This window comes from Hipposideros armiger, unplaced genomic scaffold (genome assembly GCF_001890085.2).
Source record: "Hipposideros armiger isolate ML-2016 unplaced genomic scaffold, ASM189008v1 scaffold_170, whole genome shotgun sequence".
Lineage (NCBI taxonomy): Eukaryota > Metazoa > Chordata > Mammalia > Chiroptera > Hipposideridae > Hipposideros > Hipposideros armiger.
Genome location: NW_017731520.1, coordinates 1,131,327 through 1,153,434, shown reverse-complemented (window position 1 = coordinate 1,153,434; position 22,108 = coordinate 1,131,327). Strand labels below are relative to the sequence as shown.

At 36.6% G+C, this 22,108-nt stretch overlaps 1 protein-coding gene and 1 long non-coding RNA gene across 7 annotated transcripts in view; one reads left to right on the top strand and one right to left on the bottom strand.

The window, feature by feature from the left end:
• The window catches only part of LOC109387836 (uncharacterized), an 86,657-nt gene extending 72,961 nt beyond the window's left edge, over window positions 1–13,696 (bottom strand). For all 4 annotated transcript variants that reach the window (XR_002125111.1, XR_002125108.1, XR_002125109.1 and 1 more), the window contains exon 1: window positions 13,328–13,696. This is a non-coding gene — a long non-coding RNA (uncharacterized LOC109387836). The remainder of the gene's footprint in view (window positions 1–13,327) is intronic.
• IL7 (interleukin 7) overlaps window positions 1–22,108 on the top strand; it is a 59,406-nt gene extending 37,298 nt beyond the window's left edge. The window contains exons 3-6 of one of the 3 annotated variants that reach the window (XM_019651963.1): window positions 12,534–12,611; window positions 13,683–13,814; window positions 18,588–18,641; window positions 21,065–22,108. In XM_019651963.1, coding sequence (XP_019507508.1) covers window positions 12,534–12,611; window positions 13,683–13,814; window positions 18,588–18,641; window positions 21,065–21,184 — 384 coding nt within the window. In that variant the 3' untranslated portion in view covers window positions 21,185–22,108. The remainder of the gene's footprint in view (window positions 1–12,533; window positions 12,612–13,682; window positions 13,815–18,587; window positions 18,642–21,064) is intronic. The other 2 variants (XM_019651964.1, XM_019651965.1) reach the window with 2 other exon arrangements.

The window sequence follows — 22,108 nt, the reverse complement described above, 5'->3', positions numbered from 1 at the left end:
TCTGATTCACAGGTATGCGAGTGGCTGGGCTGATCCCTTCCACATGCTTCCTTCTGGGTCACGGGATGGCAGAGCAGCGGTGTGGTCATTTTAACACATGCCCACAAATGCTTTGACACGCCTCCTTTCAAGAGGTGGAATTTAATTCCCTGAGATTCTTTCCTCAGCCATGTCTAGTCTAATAAAGATCTCATTATTACATTGTTTTTTATCTGTAGCATTTCTCTCTCTCTCTCTCTCTCTCACACACACACACACACACACCTATTAATCTGTGTATGTGTGCATATATACAATTAAGAGAAGGTAATTGATACCATAGACAGAATCCAGAGAGCTAATCTATGAATAATAAATGAATCTGAAGAAAAAAAATAACAAATGAAATAGAAGCAAAAGTTCCAGAATTGAAGAGAGATCTATTTTGCATTAAAAAAAATAATCTGTTGATTATGAGTCAACAATAATAGCAAGAGACAAACACTAGGGTATACCAAGGAGAAATTTTTCAAGCAAGCATCCTTCCTGGAAGAACAAGGACGTAGGCTTTCTAATAAAACAAAATAAAATTAGGCTACCCTCCAACTTTTCACCAATTTTTACCTCCAGTTGACCAGTTTCTCCTGAGATTTGTGATAATCAAGAGCATGAACCCACAATCCTAGACCTAGGCAAGTATTATTGAACGTGCCAAGGAAAATAAAGATACGCAGAGCCCAAAAAGGATACAACTTCCTTATCTAAAGCAATAGCAACAAAAGGCTGACTCTCAAATTAGTCCAGCTGGACAAGATACTAATAAACAAGTGGTGATATAAAATGACTATTATTAAGTACTGAACTATTTAGTGATGTCTAGATAGTTACTGTAATATAGAGACACTGCCATAACACATTTCACCTGCAAACAAATAATATGCAAAGCACGTGGCTATTGGAGGACTGAAAGTAAAAAGGATGATAAATCCCTTTTCTTATATCAAATGACAATAGATACGTTTGCTGTTTATATTGAGAGAGAATACAATTTTAATATTTTTTGAAAAACACTTCTAAATCAGTTGTCTTTTATATACTAAAATTCATATACCAAAACTACAAAACAAAGTTTGTAAAATGAAAAGGAGCATAATAATATCTGACAGTAAATATGTATTATTTTAAACTATAAAATAAGACTCACTCTATAAAAATATGCATTATATGAGGGATACACCTGAAATAAAACATAGAAATTTTAAAAAATGCCTAATATGTAATAAAATTTAAAAACTGATCATTAAAAGACAAACAACCTAAGACAGTGGATAAGAACAGGGTATTCATATAGAGGAAATACAAACTGTAAATTAACATGAAATCATGCTTATCCTGTACTTGTCATGGAAACGCAAATTTAAACTAGAACAACGCACAAATTGTCACATATTAGAATTGGTAAAAATTTAAAGGTTGACCATATCTGGTGCTCCCTTATTTGCTGGTGGAAGCCTGAATCATTTTTTAAAACAAATATACAATATTTGTCAGCAAATCTCCATTATAGGAACCGATTCTACATAAATGCAAGCATTAATATAATAGAAGTTTATATACCATACACACACACACACACACACACACACACCACTGTCTTGGTACAGTACCCTCATTTCATGTCAGCGATAGATTCTTGGAACTGTGGCAGAAGGACATCTAACAAAACCAATTTTACTGTAAGCTAATTGATCTAAGCAAGAGTACAATTCCTAGAACATCTGGTCAATGTTATAATGAAATGACGCTGAATGAAACTACGTTATTCGAGGACCTGCAGTACTTACCTTGTCTAGGTAAAATCACCTCTGGGTGGAATGCTACCATTTAAAAACACTTAGATTCTTAAGAAATCAGTCGTTGTGGCTGCAAGTCTAATCACAGATGCAGTCATTAAAGGATAGCATGTTAATATTCTGTGGATTCCCCACCTGTCTATAGGAACAACTTTAGGAAGCAGATCCCTAAAAAAGAGTTTAATTTGCAAACTTTGTTTTCAAAGAGTTAGGTGTGTGTGTGTAATATATAATGTAAATAATATAAATAATACTCATATAATATGATATATATGTTATAGTATGGATATGGATAGTGCTATTGTACATAAATCATATAATGCACATATATTATGTATTATATCATATTATTTAATGTATACTACCTAATATCCTAATAGATTATATACTGTATATATATATATATTACACACATACATATCCCATCCATATATATATATAAAATATGTATACATACATATGTATTATATATGTGTATATATGTATCTATATATAACATATATGGATATGGATAGTGCTATTATAATCAGGGAAAACAGGTAGATATAGACATAGATATGTATATATTTTGAAGTTTTGATTTAAATGAAGTCCAGATTACCAATTATTTCTTTCACAAATCATGCCTTTGGACTTGCATTTAAAAAGCCATTGCCATACCCAAGGTCATCTAAGTTTTCTCCTATGTTATCTTCTAGGAGCTTTATTGTTTTCACTTTAGATTTAGGACTGTGATCCATGTTATTTTTGTGTGTGTAAGATCTCTGTCTAGATTCATTTCCTTGAATGTGGATGTCCCATTTATTCCAGCACTATTTGTGGAAGGGACTGTCACTGTTCCATTGAATTGCCTTTGCTCCTTTGCCAAAGATCAGTTGACTATATTTACGTTCCTATATTTACGTGACTATATTTATATTCCTGGGCTTCTAGTCTGTCCCATTGGTCTATTTGTCTGTTCTTTGGCCACAGTCACACAGTCTTGACTATTGTAGTTTCTTAGTAAGTCTTAGGCTGGGTGGTGTCAGTCCTCTGACTTCATCTTCTCTTTCAATATTGAGTGGGCTATTCTGGATCTTTTGCCTGTCCATATAAATTTTATAACCAGCTTGTTGATAACCACAGAATAACTTGCTGGGATTTTTATGGAAATTGTGATAAATCTCTAGATTAATTTGGGAGAGCTGACAACTTGACAACATTGAGTCTTCTTATCCATGAACATGGATAATCTCTCCATTTACTTAGGTCTCCTTTGGTCTCTCATCAGAGTTTTGTAGTTTTCCGCATAAAGATTGTACATATTTTGTTAGATTTATACTTAAGTATTTTATTTTGGGGGGTGCTACTGTAAATGGTGTGTTTTTAATTTCAAATTCCACTTGTTCATTGCTGGTGTATAGGAAAATGGTTAATTTTTATCTACTCACCTGTGTACTGCAACCTTGCCATAATCATTTATTATTAATAGTTCCAGGAGGTGTTTTTCTTCCAGTTCTTTGAGATTATCTTCAAAGTTGATCATGTCATATGGTAAAAAAGACAGTTTTATTGCATCCTTCCTAATTTGTGTACCTTCTATTTCCTTTTCTTTTCTTATTGAATCAGCCAGGATTTCCAATATGGTGTTAAAAAGCAATGCCTCATTCTTGATCTTAGGAAAGCTTTGAAGGATGACTTCTCAGGGTACAGCATTCTAGGCTTTCTTCTTTCATCACTTTAAACATTTCGCTTTGTTCTCTTCTTGCTTACGTGTGTTTCAAGGAGCAGTTGCATGTAATTTTTTGCTCCTTTATAACTAAAGTTCCCTGCACACACTCCCATCACCCCCATAGCTTTATTCAAGAATTTTTCTTTATCTTTGATTTTCTAAAGTTTGAATATGATATCCCTAGGTATAGGATTGGGGGCATTTGTCCTTCTTGGTGTTCTGTGAGTTTCCTGATTTTGTGGTTTGGTGTGTGGCATTAATTTGGAGAAAATTTTGACATTGTTGTTTCAAATATTTCTTTTGTTCTTTTCTTTCTTATCCTTTTAATATTCCTACTATGCATATTACACATTTTGTAGGTGTTCACAGTTATCAGATATTCTCTTTTGGTTTTTTTCCCCAGTATTTTTTCGTTTTGCTTTTCAGTTTTGGAATTTTCTGTTTTCACACCCTCAAGTTCAGAGATTCTTTCCTCAGCCATGTCTAGTCTAATAAAGATCTCATTATTACATTGTTTTTTATCTGTAGCATTTCTTTATGATTTTTTCTTAGAATTCCCATCTCTCTACTTATCCATTTTTCTTGCATGCTGTCTACTTTTCCTATTAAAGCCATTTAGCATATTAATCACAGTTTTTAAAACCACTAGTCTGAATATTCCAACATCTCTGCATAGCTGACTTTGGTTCTGATGATTACTCTGTCTCTAAGAATTGTGCTTTTTTGCCTTTTAGTGTGCCTAGTAATATTTTTGTTGAAATGTGGACAGGATGTCCTAGGTAAAAGGATTTGTGGTAAATAGACTTTTAGTAATGCAGTGGTAAGGTATGGGGAGAAGGGAAGCATTTGATAGTCCTCTGTTTAGATCTCAGTTTTTTAATGAGGCTGTGCTCCTAGACTGTAAACTTGACGAGTGCTTCTCGGTGCCTCTCCACTTAGGTGAGACAGAATGGCTGGTGGGGACTGCGTTGGGCATTTCCTTTACCCCAGAAAGATTAGGCTCTGATAAAACCCCAGCGGAATAGGTTCTGGCTAGCTAGCTAGAGCAGGAGAACATAATGGTCTGGCATATTTCAAAATGGTCCCTTTTCCCCTCCATCTATCAGAAGCAGAAAGAGATTTTTCTCAGATATTCACTGTGAGGAATTTAGGGGAACTCCTGTAGATAAAATTCAGAAGGGTGTGTCCCCCATGATAGGGTCTTCTTGGAGTTTTTAACCCTCAGACTTGTCTACTCAGAGCTTCCAGCAGCTCGGCAGTTACAGTTCAGGTTTCCCTACCCCAGCACTGTTTCCCATGGAAACCGTGGGAAGTTGTGATTATTTATATCCACCTGTCTGTCTCTCTAATATTTGAGGCAGCAGTTTGCCCTGTAACCTCACTTCTCCGGTGGATATGAGAAGAGATGCCCATGATCCTTCAGTCTGTTCAGCTTTTTACTTGTTATGATGGAGCGGTGACTGCTCAGCTCTTTACATACCAGATTGGAAATTGGAAGTCTTCCAAACAACTCTATCTTCACACTAGTATTTCTTTGTTTTATATATTATAGTATTTAATTAAGTGGTATAATTAAATAATAAGTATACATTATTGTTAAGGAATTGACTTAGTAAATACACAACTCAAATCACCAGAGCAAAAATACATGGGTGTATTAGAAACTAGACTACAAGTTGAGAGTGTTCAGTGTGCTGTGGCATTAGTCAGAATGTTTTTGCAGAAGGAATTGAGAGAGTTGATCATCCCAGCAAGTTAGTTAAATGGAGATCAATTAAGAGAACTTCTTCTACATATGTTCATGTGTATGCATATGCATGTACACTTGAATGTATGCTTCTACATATTTTTCTTTTGATGTTTTATTATAAGCATATTTTATTCCCTTGCTTATAAATATTACCTCAAAACAAACTTCTTCATACCTGCTTAATATTTCATTTTATGTTTCGTCGTCATTTTACCATCTATTATCAGTCTCTTTTTTCTACTTTAGTTTTTTACTTTTGTTATATGGATAAATTTCGTACAAAACTCAACTTATTTGACCTTTTAGTTGGCATTTCACACTATGGACCACCACTTCCTTAAAACAATCTATATTCCTTTGGTTTTCTTCCTAACTCTCTGCTTCTCTATGTATGTGTCTATCCAACATCTACTCTTTGATCTCTGGAAGTCAAGTCAAACTTCATCTGCTTAAACCCAAACACATAATTTATTCACGCCACCTTTTCTGCTGTTCCCTATTTCAGGAGATGCCTACACCATATATTCTGATGCACACACCTGAAAACCCAGGAATTATCCTTGGTGTGTCAATCTCCCTTAACTTTAATTGCCCAATCATGTTAAATGTGCTTCCTAAATATTTCTCAAATCTGTTCACCTTCCTCTACATTCTCTCCCACCAGCAAGTCCGATAAACCACTGCCTCAAGCACTGACTATGTAATAGCCTCCTAAAGAGGCATGCGTATACCTTCTGGAACCCTTCCAAACCATTCACCATGCTGTTACTAATATGATCTTCGAAAGGGGTATTTAGTCATTAATTATTGACTTTAGGATCAAGACAAAGCTCCTTCGCATGTCTTAAGCCTGTGAATAATTTTGTCTCTTCCGGTCCCTCTGGTTTCATGTGGAACCATGGTGTCTGTTGCTTTCTTTCCAGCTTTCCCTTGCTTCTATCCAGAAGCATACCTCCTACTGTTCCCTCCCACTTAAATGCAGCCACACATGCTGTTTTCTACGTCTTCTCCTCCTCTGTTTCCTTTCTCTAGTTTACTTATGCTTTAGATCTCAGTCGAAGAGTTCCTTTCTCAGGGAAGTCTTCACTGAGTTTCCTCAGTAACATGCTTCTTGTATAGGCTTTCATGGTAGCACATACCTGTTACTCATAACCGCTATCAAGTTGAGATTTGACTGTGGCTGTTGGATTGATGTCTGTCTTTACTACCAGACAGGAAACTTCTTGAAAGAAGGAACCATCTGTGATTTTGATCACAGTTCTGTCTCCACGATTATATGGCACACGATAGATGCTCAGGAAGTGTTTGATTGAAGAATAAATGAATGACTTTTCATTTAAACTAGGAATCAACTACCAATTCCTACTGTAATCTGCTAAGCTAGTTGACCAATGGTAAAATTTGTACCACTTGAAATAGGATTCCAAGAACAATATATACCTTTTCAAACTTCATACAGATTATAGATTTCATCAACAATAAGTCTCACATTTTTCAAAAGGTCCTGCAAATGAGTTTCTATGTGGTACCAGTCTTTGGGCCCTGGATGGGTTGTGATGGTGATAATGAGAAATGAAGAGTATTTCTGCAGGAACCAAGTTCACTTTCAAAAAATTATAAGACCTGAGACCGAATCCCTCTTTTCTGTCAAAACTGCAATCCTTAGAACCAGACCAAAAAATGAACAGAAGGAGAATAGAAAGGAAACAGCAGTCAGTTACCTAGCTGCGGGCCAGAATTATTTATTGGGAATAAATAGACATTAGTTCACATACAGCAGCATATGTGACCGTGAAGTTTCACTGTGGGCCATACTGACCTCTTTTGAAAGGAAAAGAAAAATATGAAAAAATTAAGAAGAGAAATGTGTCTCCATGACAGAGAATATAGCAAATGGATAAGAATATGCGTTCTGAGGCAACATACTTGAACTGAAGGGGCCGCCCTAATCCATTACCTTTGCTCCGTCCTTCCTACATTATATTTGGACAGTTAATGGATCCAAGAAGCAATGATTGTGTATCAGTCAGCTTTGACTTCACAACCAACAGCCGCAAAGGCACCAGCAGTTTTCTCTGATTCACAGGTATGCGAGTGGCTGGGCTGATCCCTTCCACATGCTTCCTTCTGGGTCACGGGATGGCAGAGCAGCGGTGTGGTCATTTTAACACATGCCCACAAATGCTTTGACACGCCTCCTTTCAAGAGGTGGAATTTAATTCCCTTCCCCTTGAGTGTGGACTGGAATTAGTGATTCACTTCGAGCCAACAGAATAAGAAGGAAGCGGAAGTGTGTGGCTTTCAAGACTGGGGCATAAAAAGCATGGAGGTCTCCACCTTTCTCTCTCTTGAATTGCATGCTTGGAGGGAAGGCAGCTGCCATCTTGGAAGGATACCCAGTTAAGCCTGTGGAGAGGCCCATGAGGTGAGAAATTGAGGCCTCCTGCCAACAGCTGGGAATGAGGCATCAGGAAAGTGGACTGATCCTCCAGCCACAGTCAAGCCTGAGGTGCCTACAGACATGGCCAACACCCTGATGCAGAGCTGGAAGCCCAGTTAATTTCCTCCCAAATTTCTGACCCGCAGAAACTGTACAATGATACTTGGTGTTTTAAGCTACTAATCTTTGTGATAATTTATTATGCAATAATAGATAATGAGCACAAGCTGCTACCAGAGGCTAATTCTTCTCCTGTTGAAAGACAAGAATACAGGGCACTGAGCTCAGTTGCGCAGGCATAGCTCAAGCCTCTGCTCTTGTACGGTCTGCTCATATCCACGACCCAAAGTCTTTTGGTGAAACACGACATCCATGGGCAGAGAAATACCTCTCTACAGTCGGCTGAATGATGGCCACCCAAAGAGATCAGGTTCTAACCCCTGGAAATTTATAAGGACAATGAGTCTTTGCAGATATGATTAAGGATTTGCACATGGTAAGGTTATCCTGGATTATCCACAAATACCATTTTACAGGTATCCTTATAAGACAGAGCAGAGAGAGACTTGACATACATACGCAGAGAAGAAAGTGATGTGACAATGAAAGCAGACACAGAAGTCATGTGGCCACAAGCTAAGGAACACCAAGGAATGCTGGCAGCCACCAGACGACAGAAAAGGCCAACAACAAATCCTCCACTGGAGTCTCCAGCTGACACCTTGACTCTGGCCTTCTGGCCTCCAGAACTGTGAAAGAATACGCTTTGATTGTTTTGAGCCACTGAGCTTTTGGTACTGTTCGTTAGAGCAGCCCTAAGAAATGAATACAGCCTCCAATGGGGTAGTCAAATATTGACTAAACATTCTAATCTACTGTAGCATCCCTTCAAAAAATAATCAGAAAATCAAAGAGGAAACACTGTGTATTGATACTACCAAAATATTGGGTTGTCAGAAAAGTTATGACGCATTTTTGCAATGAAAAGCAGAAAAAATACATCATGACTTTTCTGACAACCCAATAAATGAACACATAAGTAATCAAATGAATACGTAAATAAGGAAAATGAAGAATTCAGAACACAGATTAATTATCCATGAAAGCAGTAGAAAATGTCAAAAAAATTATTCTTAACACTAAGAAACCAAATTAAAAGCTGAAAATAATATAATTTCAGAAGTGGGGGATAGAGAAAAAGAATGCAAGTGAGCTCCCTAGATTTAGGGGAGAAAGTGGAGAATAAAATAAAAAATCAGAAATGATTGCCCTGTTAGAAAGGTGCATATGGAAGATATGATGGAGAAAAACCATACAAAATGGAATTTAAAAAATCAAAGACAAACATGTAAAAGAAAAAGTGAAATAAAAAAATCATTGTATATGTAATTAGTGTTTCTGAAGAAGATATTGTTACAATGGAAAAAAATTCAAAGATACAAGAAAACTATACTGAAATGAAAGAAGATGTAATTCTAAAAACTGAAAGGACATGTATTTTAGGAACAACTTATATAACAATGTTTTATACTAGAAAATATTTTATTGGGTTGTCAGAAAAGTCATGATGCATGTTTGCAACAGATGGCACTAGTTCATTTCTGGGAGTACTAGAGTCATTCTCATCTATGTTATTGCTATGTCATTTGACAGCTGACAGTTCTAGCTTCATTCTAAAAAAATTTGAGCCATTTGGTTGAGTTTTGGAGATTTTACAACAAGTTGAAGATGGAAGACCAAACTGTGCATTTTTGCCATATTTTACTGTTTTACTTCCATAAAGGGAAGAGTGTGCATCAAGCTTGTGAAAAGTTGCATAAAGTTTACGGTGACAACGCTCTACAAGAACATCAGTGCCAACAACGGTTCACAAAACTCCGTGCTGGTGATTTTGATCTCAACGATGCTCCTCGGCCAGGGAGGCCCACCGAGGTTGATGATGACAAAATAAAGGCAGTGATCTACTCAAACCCACGTTACACGACATGAGAGATTGCAGAAACATTGACCATCCATCATTCCAGCGTTCACGACCACCTGAAGAAGCTGGGATACATAAGCAAGCTTGATATTTGGGTTTCGCATGAACTCAAAGAAGTCTATTTGACGGCGCGTATAAACATCTGCAATATGCTTATTAAACATGAGGAAAACGGTCCTTTTTTGAAGCGATTGATAACTGGTGATGAGAAGTGGATTGTTTACAACAATGTGGTGTGCAAACGGTCTTGGTCCCGACGTGATGATTCACCTCAAATGACATCGAAAGCAGACATTCATCAGAGGAAGGTTATGCTCTCAGTGTGGTGGGATTTTAAAGGTGTTGTGTTTTTCAAGTTCCTACCAAGGAACCAATCAATCAGTTCGAATGTGTTCTGTCAGCAATTGGACAGTTTGGATGAATCCATCATCCAGAAATGTCCAGAGATTGTTCATTGTAAAGGAGTTGTGGTCCATCGCGACAACGTGAGACTACACACCAGTTTGATCACCCATCAAAAATTATTGGAGCTTGGATGGGATGTGTTGCCACACACACCATACTCGCCTGACCTTGCGCCGTCAGACTTCCACTTGTTTCGCTCTCTTCAAAACTCCTTGCATGGTATAACGTTCAGTTCAGATGAGGCTGTAAGTCAGCACCTTGTTCAGTTTTTTGCAAAGACAGGTCCTTCTATGAATGAGGAATTATAAAGCTCACTGAAAGATGGCAAAAGGTTATCGAACAAAATGGGCAATATATCATTGATTGATCTTTGTTCGTTATACAAATAAATGACCTTTGAAAAACATAGACAAAATGCGTCATGACTTTTCCAACAACCCAATAGTTCAGAGTCAATGTGACGCTGGCTTTTCTCTTGTAAGTTTCCATATTCATAATAGATATGAAGACATCTTCACATATGGCAAGATGCTTGTAAGAAATTGTTATTGGTAAAGTAATTCTACTATTTGTTAAATCAAACAATGGCTATATAAGGTTGTTTCCAATGCCATGATTCATTCTATAATCTCAGTCCAAGCCATCCTTCTTACAGACCTTGAATAAAAATTTCAGAAAGCAACTATAATTGGCACACGGTTAAATTTATTCATAAAATGCTCTAAAGTCAACTAGTTAATAATAATTGTGACTTCTGTAGGCGTCCACCTTTTAAGTGTAAACATCTCTATATACTGTAGCAAACACTTGGCAAACAAATCAATTGGTATAACATTACCTTTCTGTGTCTGCCAAAATTGAGTTTTTTTAATACCTGGAGCAATGTGTTAACCAATATGGCTTTTCAAATATTCATTTGTCATGCAATTTGTTATATTCTCCAAGAAATTGGTACTAATTCTGTGACATATTTCATATAATATTTTTGGTAAATTGGAAAACGTCAGACAGATCACCTGCACATTTGTCTTCTTTTTTTTTGAAGGATGCAAAAATTAAAAGTATTCTTTATTAAAGAGAAAATGTATGGTGTATTGTCCTTCTTGGGGTTAAATGCAAGTCAATACAAAAATGATTTTATAGGCAAATATTAATTCTCTACTACCATTTTAGGAATGTGCATGAAAGCAACATGAGGAGAGCTATAGAAAAGACATCTGTATGCACTTGAGATTATTTGCGGTATGACTGGGGTGGTTGGTACTAACAAATCTTTTGTTTACAAAAGCATTCTTTTCCAAAGATAAGAAGTGATGTAAAAATGTCCAGTGGATACAGCACCCGCCCTTGATATCAAATGGCACAAGAAACGGGATTGGGTTTTCTTATCTTCGTTTCCCCATAGGGCTTGGCAGGGCTTGCACACTGGCCCGTAGTAAGTGTTGAATGGGTAAGTGAATGAGCATATGTCAGACAGTAATTCCTGTCAGTAAAACAGATAGTATGTTTGTTTGAATTCAGAATAAACCCAGAGAGCACTTACACTTTTTGCAGATTGCAAGAGTGATGCGCAGTTTTCTGAGAGGCAGATGAAGATCAGAGGCCCCTAACTGACTCCTGCCATTAAGCCACTTTCTGTCCTGTTTCTTTGGTGACAACATACAGGCTAAGATTGCTTGAAGTCTGTCTAGAAGCTCTGATAGCGTGGAATTGCTGGTTTGCTGGACAGAGATTGTCCAACCCTGTGCATAAGAGAATCTGAATCGATAGGAAACCTAATATGCCAACTGAATTCGTGATTTGGTCAATCCCCACCTTCCAGTGCGACATGCTGTAGGAATGAAACATGCGAGTGCACCAGTCTGCTTTTCCACTCCTACATAACAATGCACAGACATTCAGCTCCGTCATTTCTTAGCAAAATTCTACCTCAAACATCCCAGACTGGATTGTTAAAAATGTTGTAGAATGACTTTCAACTGTACTCTCAATGTCAAGAGGTTTTTCCTTCATTCTAATGTAAATTCTCTTTGTTTCTGTTTTATTGTGGCAGAAAATTGAACCAAATAACCTCTTAAATGCATCTCAACCTCATGATTTCAAAATTTATAGCATTTTGTCTGTAGAGTATAACTTCTAAAATTTGCCCTAATGGGCCAGATTCTCTTAACAATTTCTGGAATTAAACGATGGACTCTGGGGGGAGCTCTAAATATGTGAGGGTTTGTGTATTTACTTGTTTATTCTTCAACTATAGAAAACTATTCTTCATGCCTAGTCAGCTGAGCCAGGCTAAAGTTATTTCCTTAAAATGTACATATAAATACCAAGTATTAAACATTGTTATTTTAATAATTACTACATATTAGAAAAGTCCCCAGTTTAATCATATAATTTTATATTATTTATTACAGAACACGACAGAAAATAATAGCAATTGCCCGAATAATGAACCTAACTTTTTTAAAAAGCATTCATGTGATGATGATAAGGTAATGATAATTACTTGCAGTTTATATGTCATTTGAGTTTGATTTCATAGAAGCCTATATTTTTTGTATCTCTGTTAGATAATTATATTGATTATATTAATAACTTTTTTTTTTTTTTTTTGGTTCTAACCAGACAGTTCCCGCTGATCTATTAAGTTATACTATGGTCTCGTTTTATACTTTATTTTACAACTAGGCCTGTGCTTATTTGATTATTCTTTTTTATTTTAGCATTTCATTTTTCACCTAGAAAACACTAGAAGAACTGCTAAATTCAAAGACACACATTTCTTATTTCTGAAAATGTTTTGCAGGAAAATGCTTGTTAGAGTGATTGCTTTCACACACATAAACATAAGTTATGGGCATAATTTAGTTGTAGGCATCTTGAAATTTTTTCTTTCAATATTTGCTAACCTTCACACCACTACCACTTCTAGTTGGTGTAATAATACAATTTACAAACTTCCCCCCAAAATTTGTATAATTTCTTTCTACAAAAACTAGAGTGTGGTATTCAGTAGTCTTTGATAAAACTCATAATAGCTGAGTTAATCTCATGACATCTAATAGTATATCCATAAATTCTTTTTTTTTAATTTCTTACTTTAAATATCTGAAAAATTTGTTTTAGGTGAATATGACCCTTAATGCCAGCTATTCGCCCATAGCTCAAAAGGTGCAAAATTAATAACAACAAGTAAAATCACACATACCTTTCATTATTGTTGCTTCTCGGAGACTTCCCCTTTGGTTATCTTGTGTGAAATGAAATAAACTTGTTATATGTTCACCCGTAAGTGGTAAGACCACACATATACAAAAGAGAAAGAGAATTTAAAAAGTCAGATAATCATTAAACCAAGTTCTAGGCACTTCAGGCTGTCACCTAGGAGAGAAACAGTTTCAGGCTAGCTACTTGTCAGCCACGTGATTAACTGGAAGAGAAAGCCTGGGTGGGGGAGGGGCATTCTTTAGTAACACAGTTTTGGCTTTAGGATCCTCAAGAAAGCTGATCATTTCTTAATATTTTATTTGAACCATAGCCCTTCTGATTTTTTTCTGTAATAGGAAGCTATGTTTTTAAAAACTGCTGCTCGCAAGTTGAAGTATTTTCTTAACACGAATATCAGTGCGGAGTTGAAGCACCACGTATCAATACTTTCACAGGGCACATTACAGCTGTTGAACTGCACCAGAAAGGTAAGCTGAGGACGGCTTTTTTGAACAAAAATATAAACTACTCCCCTGATAGGGTATTAACATTCTCTGATAAACATATCCATTGTCATAGAATTCTAAAAGATTGTAACTTAAAGTTGAAATGCATTTACTCAATTTGGAAGAGGAAAATCTCGGAAAGTACCTGTTTGTCTCTTGGCTAGGGCAAATAAATAGTTTATAAAATGGGAGTGAAAATAAGTGAATGCATACTTCATTGCCATAATAACTTTCAAGGAGGCTAGTGTGATAAGTTGGGTGGGGAATGGTAAATTTTTATCTCTAAAATGTATTAATAATTTTAATCCATGTATGTATACATTTATGAGAATTCATAGCCAATAAAACAGGTAATACAATGTATTTAACAAATACCTTTATATGTTAAAACGGCATATATACGTCCAACAATTTTCTATTTTTTTTTGCTTAAATAATTTTGATAAGTATAGGGCTAACTTTTCCGTACTCCTCTGCTAGTGGTTATTAAACAGCAAAATTTGGAAGACATCTTGAGACTAGACAACAGTTACTTCATCTACAAAATGGAGGAAGAATATAATATCTACATTATAGGATATTAAAGGCTTAAATGGCATAATTCATGTAAAGTGCTTAGTACAAAAAAGGTTTCAATAAATGTTATATTTTTATTACCATATTTCCCCATGTATAAGACGCTCCCATGTATAAGATGCACCTTAATTTTGGGGCCTGAAATTTGAAAAAAATGTATTATATAAAGTTATTGAACTCAAGTTTTATTCATCATAAAATTTATGCAACTCCTCATCACTTGCAGGAAATGCAAGTAAAAAAATCTACAATCACTGAATAAGATGCACCCAGTTTTTAGACCTCAAATTTTTCGTAAAACGGTGCATCTTATACATGGGGAAATACGGTACTATTACCCTTCTCTTCAGGAATTTTACCAGCTGCCACACAAAGCCAAGTTTTCTTGGGATTTTTTTAAAAGAAACTTTTAGCATTTTTATGATAGAAAAGGGGCTGTGTGTGTTTTTATTTTTTAACACCAGTAGTTGCCCACAGAAGGTTAAGAATGTTAAGACTGTTTTTGAGATCTACTGACACTGATAACAATAAAGATGATATCAGTTGGACCACTTCACTTTTTACGTTATGTACTTGATGAAAGCCAGTCTCCTCTCGGGGTCCTAGATTTGCCAAGTTTATTTCCCATTTTTGCCCCACATTTATGTTAGTCCTTTATATGGAATTTCTACTTTCCTCTTTTCTATAAATCTGATCTATTCTGTTCTTTGCATCCTATAAGGCCGGGCTCAAAGTTCATGAAGACTTCATACTCTAGCCTACCAGCTCTTAATCCTTATTTCAGTGATTTCGAAATTCTGTCGAATGCAGGAATAACAGATAGGCGTCATGCTGCTCACACATCCAGTTGCTTTGTAGTGACTATTGGAAACACTGTGCTTAGTATAAGCCTCAAGTCAGGGCTCACCTGAAAAGACCACAGAACAAACTAGTGATATCAGCTCTTGGCCTAGGGATGGGGTAAGGGCTGTTGGGTTTGCAATACATTTGCAATTTCTCTTTCCATGTGTTGAGCTTTTCCTGGACCACCATGTTCCAAAATCAACTAACTGTAGAGAAAGAATATGCAAACAATTTATTCTTGAAATTAAATAAAATTATGTTACACCACTAACTAACCTGATACAGTCCACCTTTTTCTTGAAAAGATGTTGGAGACAGTCAGCTACTTAGAATTTTCTTCATGAGTCAGACATGCTACAGGCTTTTACTATTGTTTATCTCATTTTGCCTCTGATGGGTAAACCATAATGAAATTTATAATCAGGATTTAACAATTGAATGATATTTTCATGTTGATTGCAATTTTAGTTTTGTCTCTGTTACTGTAGGTTTTCATATCTCACAGTCATTAACACAGTGCTGGGCATACCTGCAAACTTACGGATCCAGGGTATTCGGAAGACTGACCTCCTTGCTTTTTCCATTTTCCTGATACAGGCAGACCTTGGAGACATTGTGGGGGTTCAGTTTCAATATTTACAGCAATAAAGTAAATATTGCAATAAAGCGAGTCACACAAATTTTTAGGTTTCCCAGTGCATATAAAAGTTGTTTATACTATAGTGTAGTCTATTAAGTGTTCAATAGCATTATGTCTAAAAATGTACATACCTTAATTTAAAAATACTTGATTGCTAAGAAAATGCTAATCCTCATCTGAGCCTTCAGCAAGTCATAATCGTTTTGCTGGTGGAAGGCCTTGCCTCGATGTTGATGGCTGCTGACTGACAGGGTGGTGGTGGCTGCAGGTCGGGTGGCTGTGGCAATTTCTTCAAATAAGACCACAGTGAAGTCTGTCATATCAATCGACTCTTCCTTTCACAAACATTTCTCTGTAACACATGATGCTGTTTGATACCATTGTACCCACAGTAGAACTTCTTTCAAAATAGGAGTCAATTCTCTCAAACACATCCACTGCTGTATCAACTAACTAATTTATGTAATATTCTAAATCTATTGTTGTCATTTCCACAATCTTCACAGCGTCTTGACCAGGACTATATTTTACCTCAAGAAACCACTTTGTTGGCTCATCCATGAGAAGCAACTCCTCACTATTAAAGCTTTATCATGAGATTGCAGCCATTCAGCCACGTGTTCAGGCTCCACTTCTAATTCTAGTTCTCTTGCTGTTTCCACCACATCTGCAGTGACTTCCTCCGCTGAAGTCTTACCCCCTCAAGTCATCCCTGAGGGTTGGAAACAACTTCTTCCAGACTCCTGTTAATGTGGATATTTGACCTCTTCCCATGAATCACACATGTTCTCAATGGCATCTGGAATGGTGAATCCTTTCCAGAAGGTTTTCAATTGACTTTGCCCAGATCCATCAGAGGAATCACCATCTGTGGCAGCTGTAGCCTTTTGAAATGTATTTCTTTAATAATAAGACCTTAAAGTCAAAATCACTCTTTGATCCATGGGCTGCAGAAAGGATGTTGTGTTCACAGGCATGAAAACAAGATTCATCTCATTGTCCGTCTCCATCAGAGCTTTTGGGTGACCAGGTGCATTGTGAACAAGCAGTAATATTTTGAAAGAGATTTTTTTTTTGAGCGGTAAATCTCAACAGTGGCTTAATGTATTCAGTAAACCGTATTGTAAACAGATATGCTCTCACCCAGTCTTGTTCTTCCATTTATAGACACAGGCAGAGTAGATTTAGCATAATCCCTAAGGGCCCTAGGATTTTCAGAATGGTAAATGAGTGTTGGCTTCAACTTAAAGTCACCAGCTGCATGAGCCCCTAACAAGAGAGGCAGCCTGTCCTTCGAAGCTTTGAAGCCAGGCACTGATTTCTCTCTAGCTGTGCAAGTCCTAGATGGCATCTTCTCCCAATAACAGCTGTTTTATCCACATTGAAAATCTGTTGGGCCGGCCGAGTGGCTCAGTTGGTTAAGAGCTCGCTCAAGAGTGTGAGCGCTGAGCAACAGCGGTTCGATTCCCAGCCCGAGCTGTGCTGCCTGAGCTGCCAACAAGTGGCAGGATGGCTCAGCTAAAAAATAATAAATAAATAAGAAAAGATAAAAAAAACCCCAAAATCTGTTGTTCAGTGGAGCCACCATCATGAATTATCTTAGCTAGACCGTCTGGGTAATTTGCTGCAGCTTCTCCATCAGCACCTGCTGCTTCACCTTGTACTTCCATGTTACGGAGACGGCACCTTTCCTTAAACCCCATGAACCAGCCTCCACCAGCTTCCGCCTTCCCCTCTGCAGCCCCCCGCCCTCTCTCAGCCTTCCTAGAATTGAAGAGAGGCAGGGCCTTGCTCTGGATGAGGCTCGGGCTTAAGGGCAGGCTGTGCCTGGTGTGACCTCCTATCCAGACCCCTAAGACTGTCTCCGTATCAGCAATAAGCCTGCTTTGCTTTCTTATCATTCCTGAGTTCACTGGAGGAGCACCATCCATTTCCTTCAAGAACTTTCCCTCTTTCCCAGCTGGGCTGACTGGTGTGAGCGGCCTGGCTTCCAACCTGTCTCGGCTTTCGACATGCCTTCCTCTCTGAGCTTAATCATCTAGCTTTCGGTTTAAAGTGCGAGACATGTGGTTCTTCCTTTCACTTGAACACTCAGAAGCCACTCTAGGGTTATTAATGGGCCTAAATCAGTACTATTGTGTCTCAGGGACTAGGGAGGCCCCAGGGGAGGGAGAGAGGTGGGGGAACGTCCGGTGGGTGGAGCAGTCAGAACACACACGTTTATCAGTGAAGTTCACCATCTTACATGGGTGTAGTTAGTGGCACCCCAAAACAATTACAATAGTAACATCAAAGATCACTGATCACAGATCACCAGAAAAAAACATAATAATAATGGGAAAGTTTGAAATATTGAGAGAATTACTAAAATGTGACACAGATAGGGAAGCAAACAAATGTTAAAAGAAATAGCACTGACAGACTTGCTCAGCGCAGGGTTGCCACACACCTTCAATTTGTTAAAAATGCATTATCTGGGAAGCAGTTAAAGAAAATGAAGTGCAATAAAACAAGGTATGCCTGTATTCTGTTTCTAAATGGAATTATTATTCTGCTATACTAACAATAAATAATTGGAAGTGGATTCTCAAATAGCTTAGATAAGCTGAGAGGCATATGAAAATTAGCAATTACATTAATGGGAGGAGTGACAAAGGATTAATATTCAATGTTGTAAATGTAACTTTGTTTTTAAGGACAAAGGAAAAAAGCAACCTTCCCTGGGTGAAGCCCAACCCACCAAGAATTTGGTGAGAATAATTGTATAATTTTCTTTCTTTATCAGCTTTTTACTCCACTTAATTCTTTAATGTTTCTCTTTGAATTTTCTTTTTTATGGTTGGTTTTAAAATATTCATTATAATGTTAATAAAAGGAATAAGGAGGTACTGCTTACAAATTGGATCCCTTTATACCATTTTTTTTTAAATAAAAGACGCTAGGGGAAATATCAGAGCACTGATTTTTTTTAAAAAGCAACAAAATTAAAACATCAGTAGGTAATAGGCAAAAGCCATAAACTCTTTATATAGAAGAAAACAAACTACAAAAAAAAAGCATATGAAGAAAAAAAGCCATCCTTTTGAGTTAGTAAAGAAATACAAATTAAAAATGAGAACCCATTTTATACCAATTGGTATAGAGTATTAAGTATATACTGGAGTGCCAAAGAAATGTATACACATGACTTGTATTCATCTTTTGTTATCGGTATATATTGAGTATTACAATTTTAATACAGTTTTTTTCCTTTCTTAAAATGTGTGTGCATTCTTTGGCACCCGCTCTATTACATATGTATAATACCATGAATATTCTATAATTATATATTTATACATACTATTAGATATTACACAAAATTATATAGCAATACAGGAAATATTTATGAATGAAAAACTCACAATACTTAACTGAATTTGTTGACACATTAAAATGATATTAACTAGGATGGGACATGTGAAAGTGAACACACCTGGTCCTTGAGCTGATGGGTTCGTCTTTTTTTGTTCCCATTATTAATTATAATGTCGCTTGACCAATAGGTATAAGGGAACATGGAAATTCCTTACTCCTCCTATAAGCAGGGTGAGTTTGCACACCCTGGGACTCAAGAAACCTGGAGTGGAAGAGTTGAAATGAATCCATGAGCAATATAAATACATTGAGGGCTTCTGGCTAAGAAAATTTGGAAAGAAAGTTTTAAAAAGAAAGATCACATCTTTGTTCCCAGGATTACAGAGGCAGAATCATGGCTCTTTGTTTTTTGTCTTTTTAATGAATGTTCAATCTTGGTCTCTGAGGAACAGTCATGAAATTTTCACACCTATGTATTTAAAACCTGCTTAGTCACATAAATGTCAATTTGTACTTTTCAAACATGTCCTGGGACTCTCATTAAGAAGAGTATGAGACAAAGACATTCCTGGACTGTATGGTCAGCAAGACTTCCGCATTTAATATTTCCAAATTCCTACTTCACCCAGGAGCCAGCCAGGAACTGGCACAACGGCCACATGTTCTAATAATAAATCTTAGCTGCCAACCTGGAAGCTTCAAGGTATATAGTCCCAAGTCCCACCCGGGTCGGGGCTCAGCCTCTGGATGTGAATCCGCTAAGCCAGTGCCAGCATTAATAAAAGTTGCTTCCCATGCAAAAATAAAAAAAAAAAAGAGTATGAGAAATTCCCCTTCCTATTTATCTTTGAAATCTGTTGTCTCATCTTTTAAAAGGATTATTTAAAGGCTATGTGTTAGTGTTATTAAATGTATAACTAAGAGTGATCCAAATTTGTGACTAAACCAAAAACAGGAAGATGAGCTCAAGACCCAGTAATGACACTTACTTGTCATGGGACCTGGCAGCTTATTTATCCTCTTTGTAGCTCAGTTTCCTCATCTGTGAAAGGAGGCGAAACTGTCAATTTCGCAGAGTTCAGTAGATAAGAATGAAGCAATGTACGTAAAGCACTGAGCACAATACCTGCCCAACAGTTGGTTGCTGTCTAAGTGAACTCCCCTGCCCTGCACTAAGCCCGCTTCCCAGGGGCCCACGGGAATATAACTGAGTAATGCAGAGTCACTCCCCTGTGTCTATGCCATGTGAGGCATCTTTTTCTCCTCTCTGCAGGCTGTACAAGTAACACTTTTTAAGGTTCTCGTCAGGAACCGAAAACTAGCTCATGAGGCAGGCGTTGTCCACACTGTAGTGAAGACCAGACTGCTGGGGTGGACTTCAGGGTAGATCCTTAGTAATCGTCTTGGTCAAAATACTCTGGATATTTTCAGTGTTAACTATTCCTTCTATAAAAAAATACATTTTCTTCCATATTAAAAAACTTAATTGAGTAATCTAAAAAAAAATCTTTCTCACAGAAGTTTAAACAGCATTCGTGTATCCACTGTTGCAGGGGTGAAAACGGCAGCCACTTACTTGACTTAGCTCTTTAATGAATTTTAATCTTCAAACCACAACAACTTTGAATTTCCTATACATCAATTATCATAACTATAGTTATAAATCATAGTTTTAAAATATCATGCAAGATTCTCCTTTTCCATTATACTAAAATTTCAGTATAGCTTAACATGATGGCAGTTGCAGATTGAATATTTTAAAATGTGTATTTTTACAAAAATGTGAACTTAAAACTTCTTTTTAAATATATTTCTGTAGGAAGAGAAAAAATCTTTAAAGGAACAGAGAAAACAGGAAGACATGTGTTTCCTACGGATACTACTAGAAAAGATAAAAACTTGTTGGAATAAAATTTTGAGTGGCACTAAAGAACATTGAAAAATATGGAGTGACAATATAAAAACATGTGAACTTTAGCTGTATCCTTCAAGAATCTATCTGCTCACACAGTTTTTTGGGGGTGGGATGCCTCCTAGAAGTTACTGAATGTATCCTGGTAAAAATGGATTAGAGCAATTGAGAACATACTGCGGTACTAGAAGATGGACATAAACAGTGGAAGCCCGGATGCTGCCATCAAAGAACTGCTTCATATGTATTGCGGACATGTACCAGCTGGCATTCATTTGTAGACAGTCCATGTAACATATTAGTTGCAGCAATACTTTATAAACCTGTTAAAATTTTTCAGAAGAAGACATATAAAATCTGTGAAGTATATAAAGGTTACAAGGATTAAAAATTAACATTGCTTTATTATCAAAATAATTTTATGGCTCCCTATACGTCAGTCTACTGCAATGAGAGTGGAAATTGTCATCTTCTGTGCTGGAAATGTTTCACAGTTAACAGTGAGATACGGATAGTGCCCAGGAGAACAAGAGACACATATTGTAAAGCAACGCCATAAAGGAATTCAAGATTCTTAAGAGAGGTACTGAGATAAAATTAAACATGAATGTATATAACACAGTACCTCCAATAAATGGCATAGCAAATGTTTTAAAACAAAAATAAAGAATCATTTCATGGAATAGCAAGTCACCTGTTCTAAGGATGCTAAACCGTAGTACTGAGTTTCTTCTGTCATTTATGTGTAATAAAACTTGTCTAAATGAGTTTGCAATTTGGGAAGTATATTTTTGAAAGAATAATATATGTTGGACTTTTAATTAATGGAATATGTATATTTAATTTTGACACTATATCTGTATATAAAAATATTTTCATACAGTATTACAAACAAATTGCTTACTTTGGATAACCTTTCTCCTTTGATAATAAATGACCTATGTATTAACA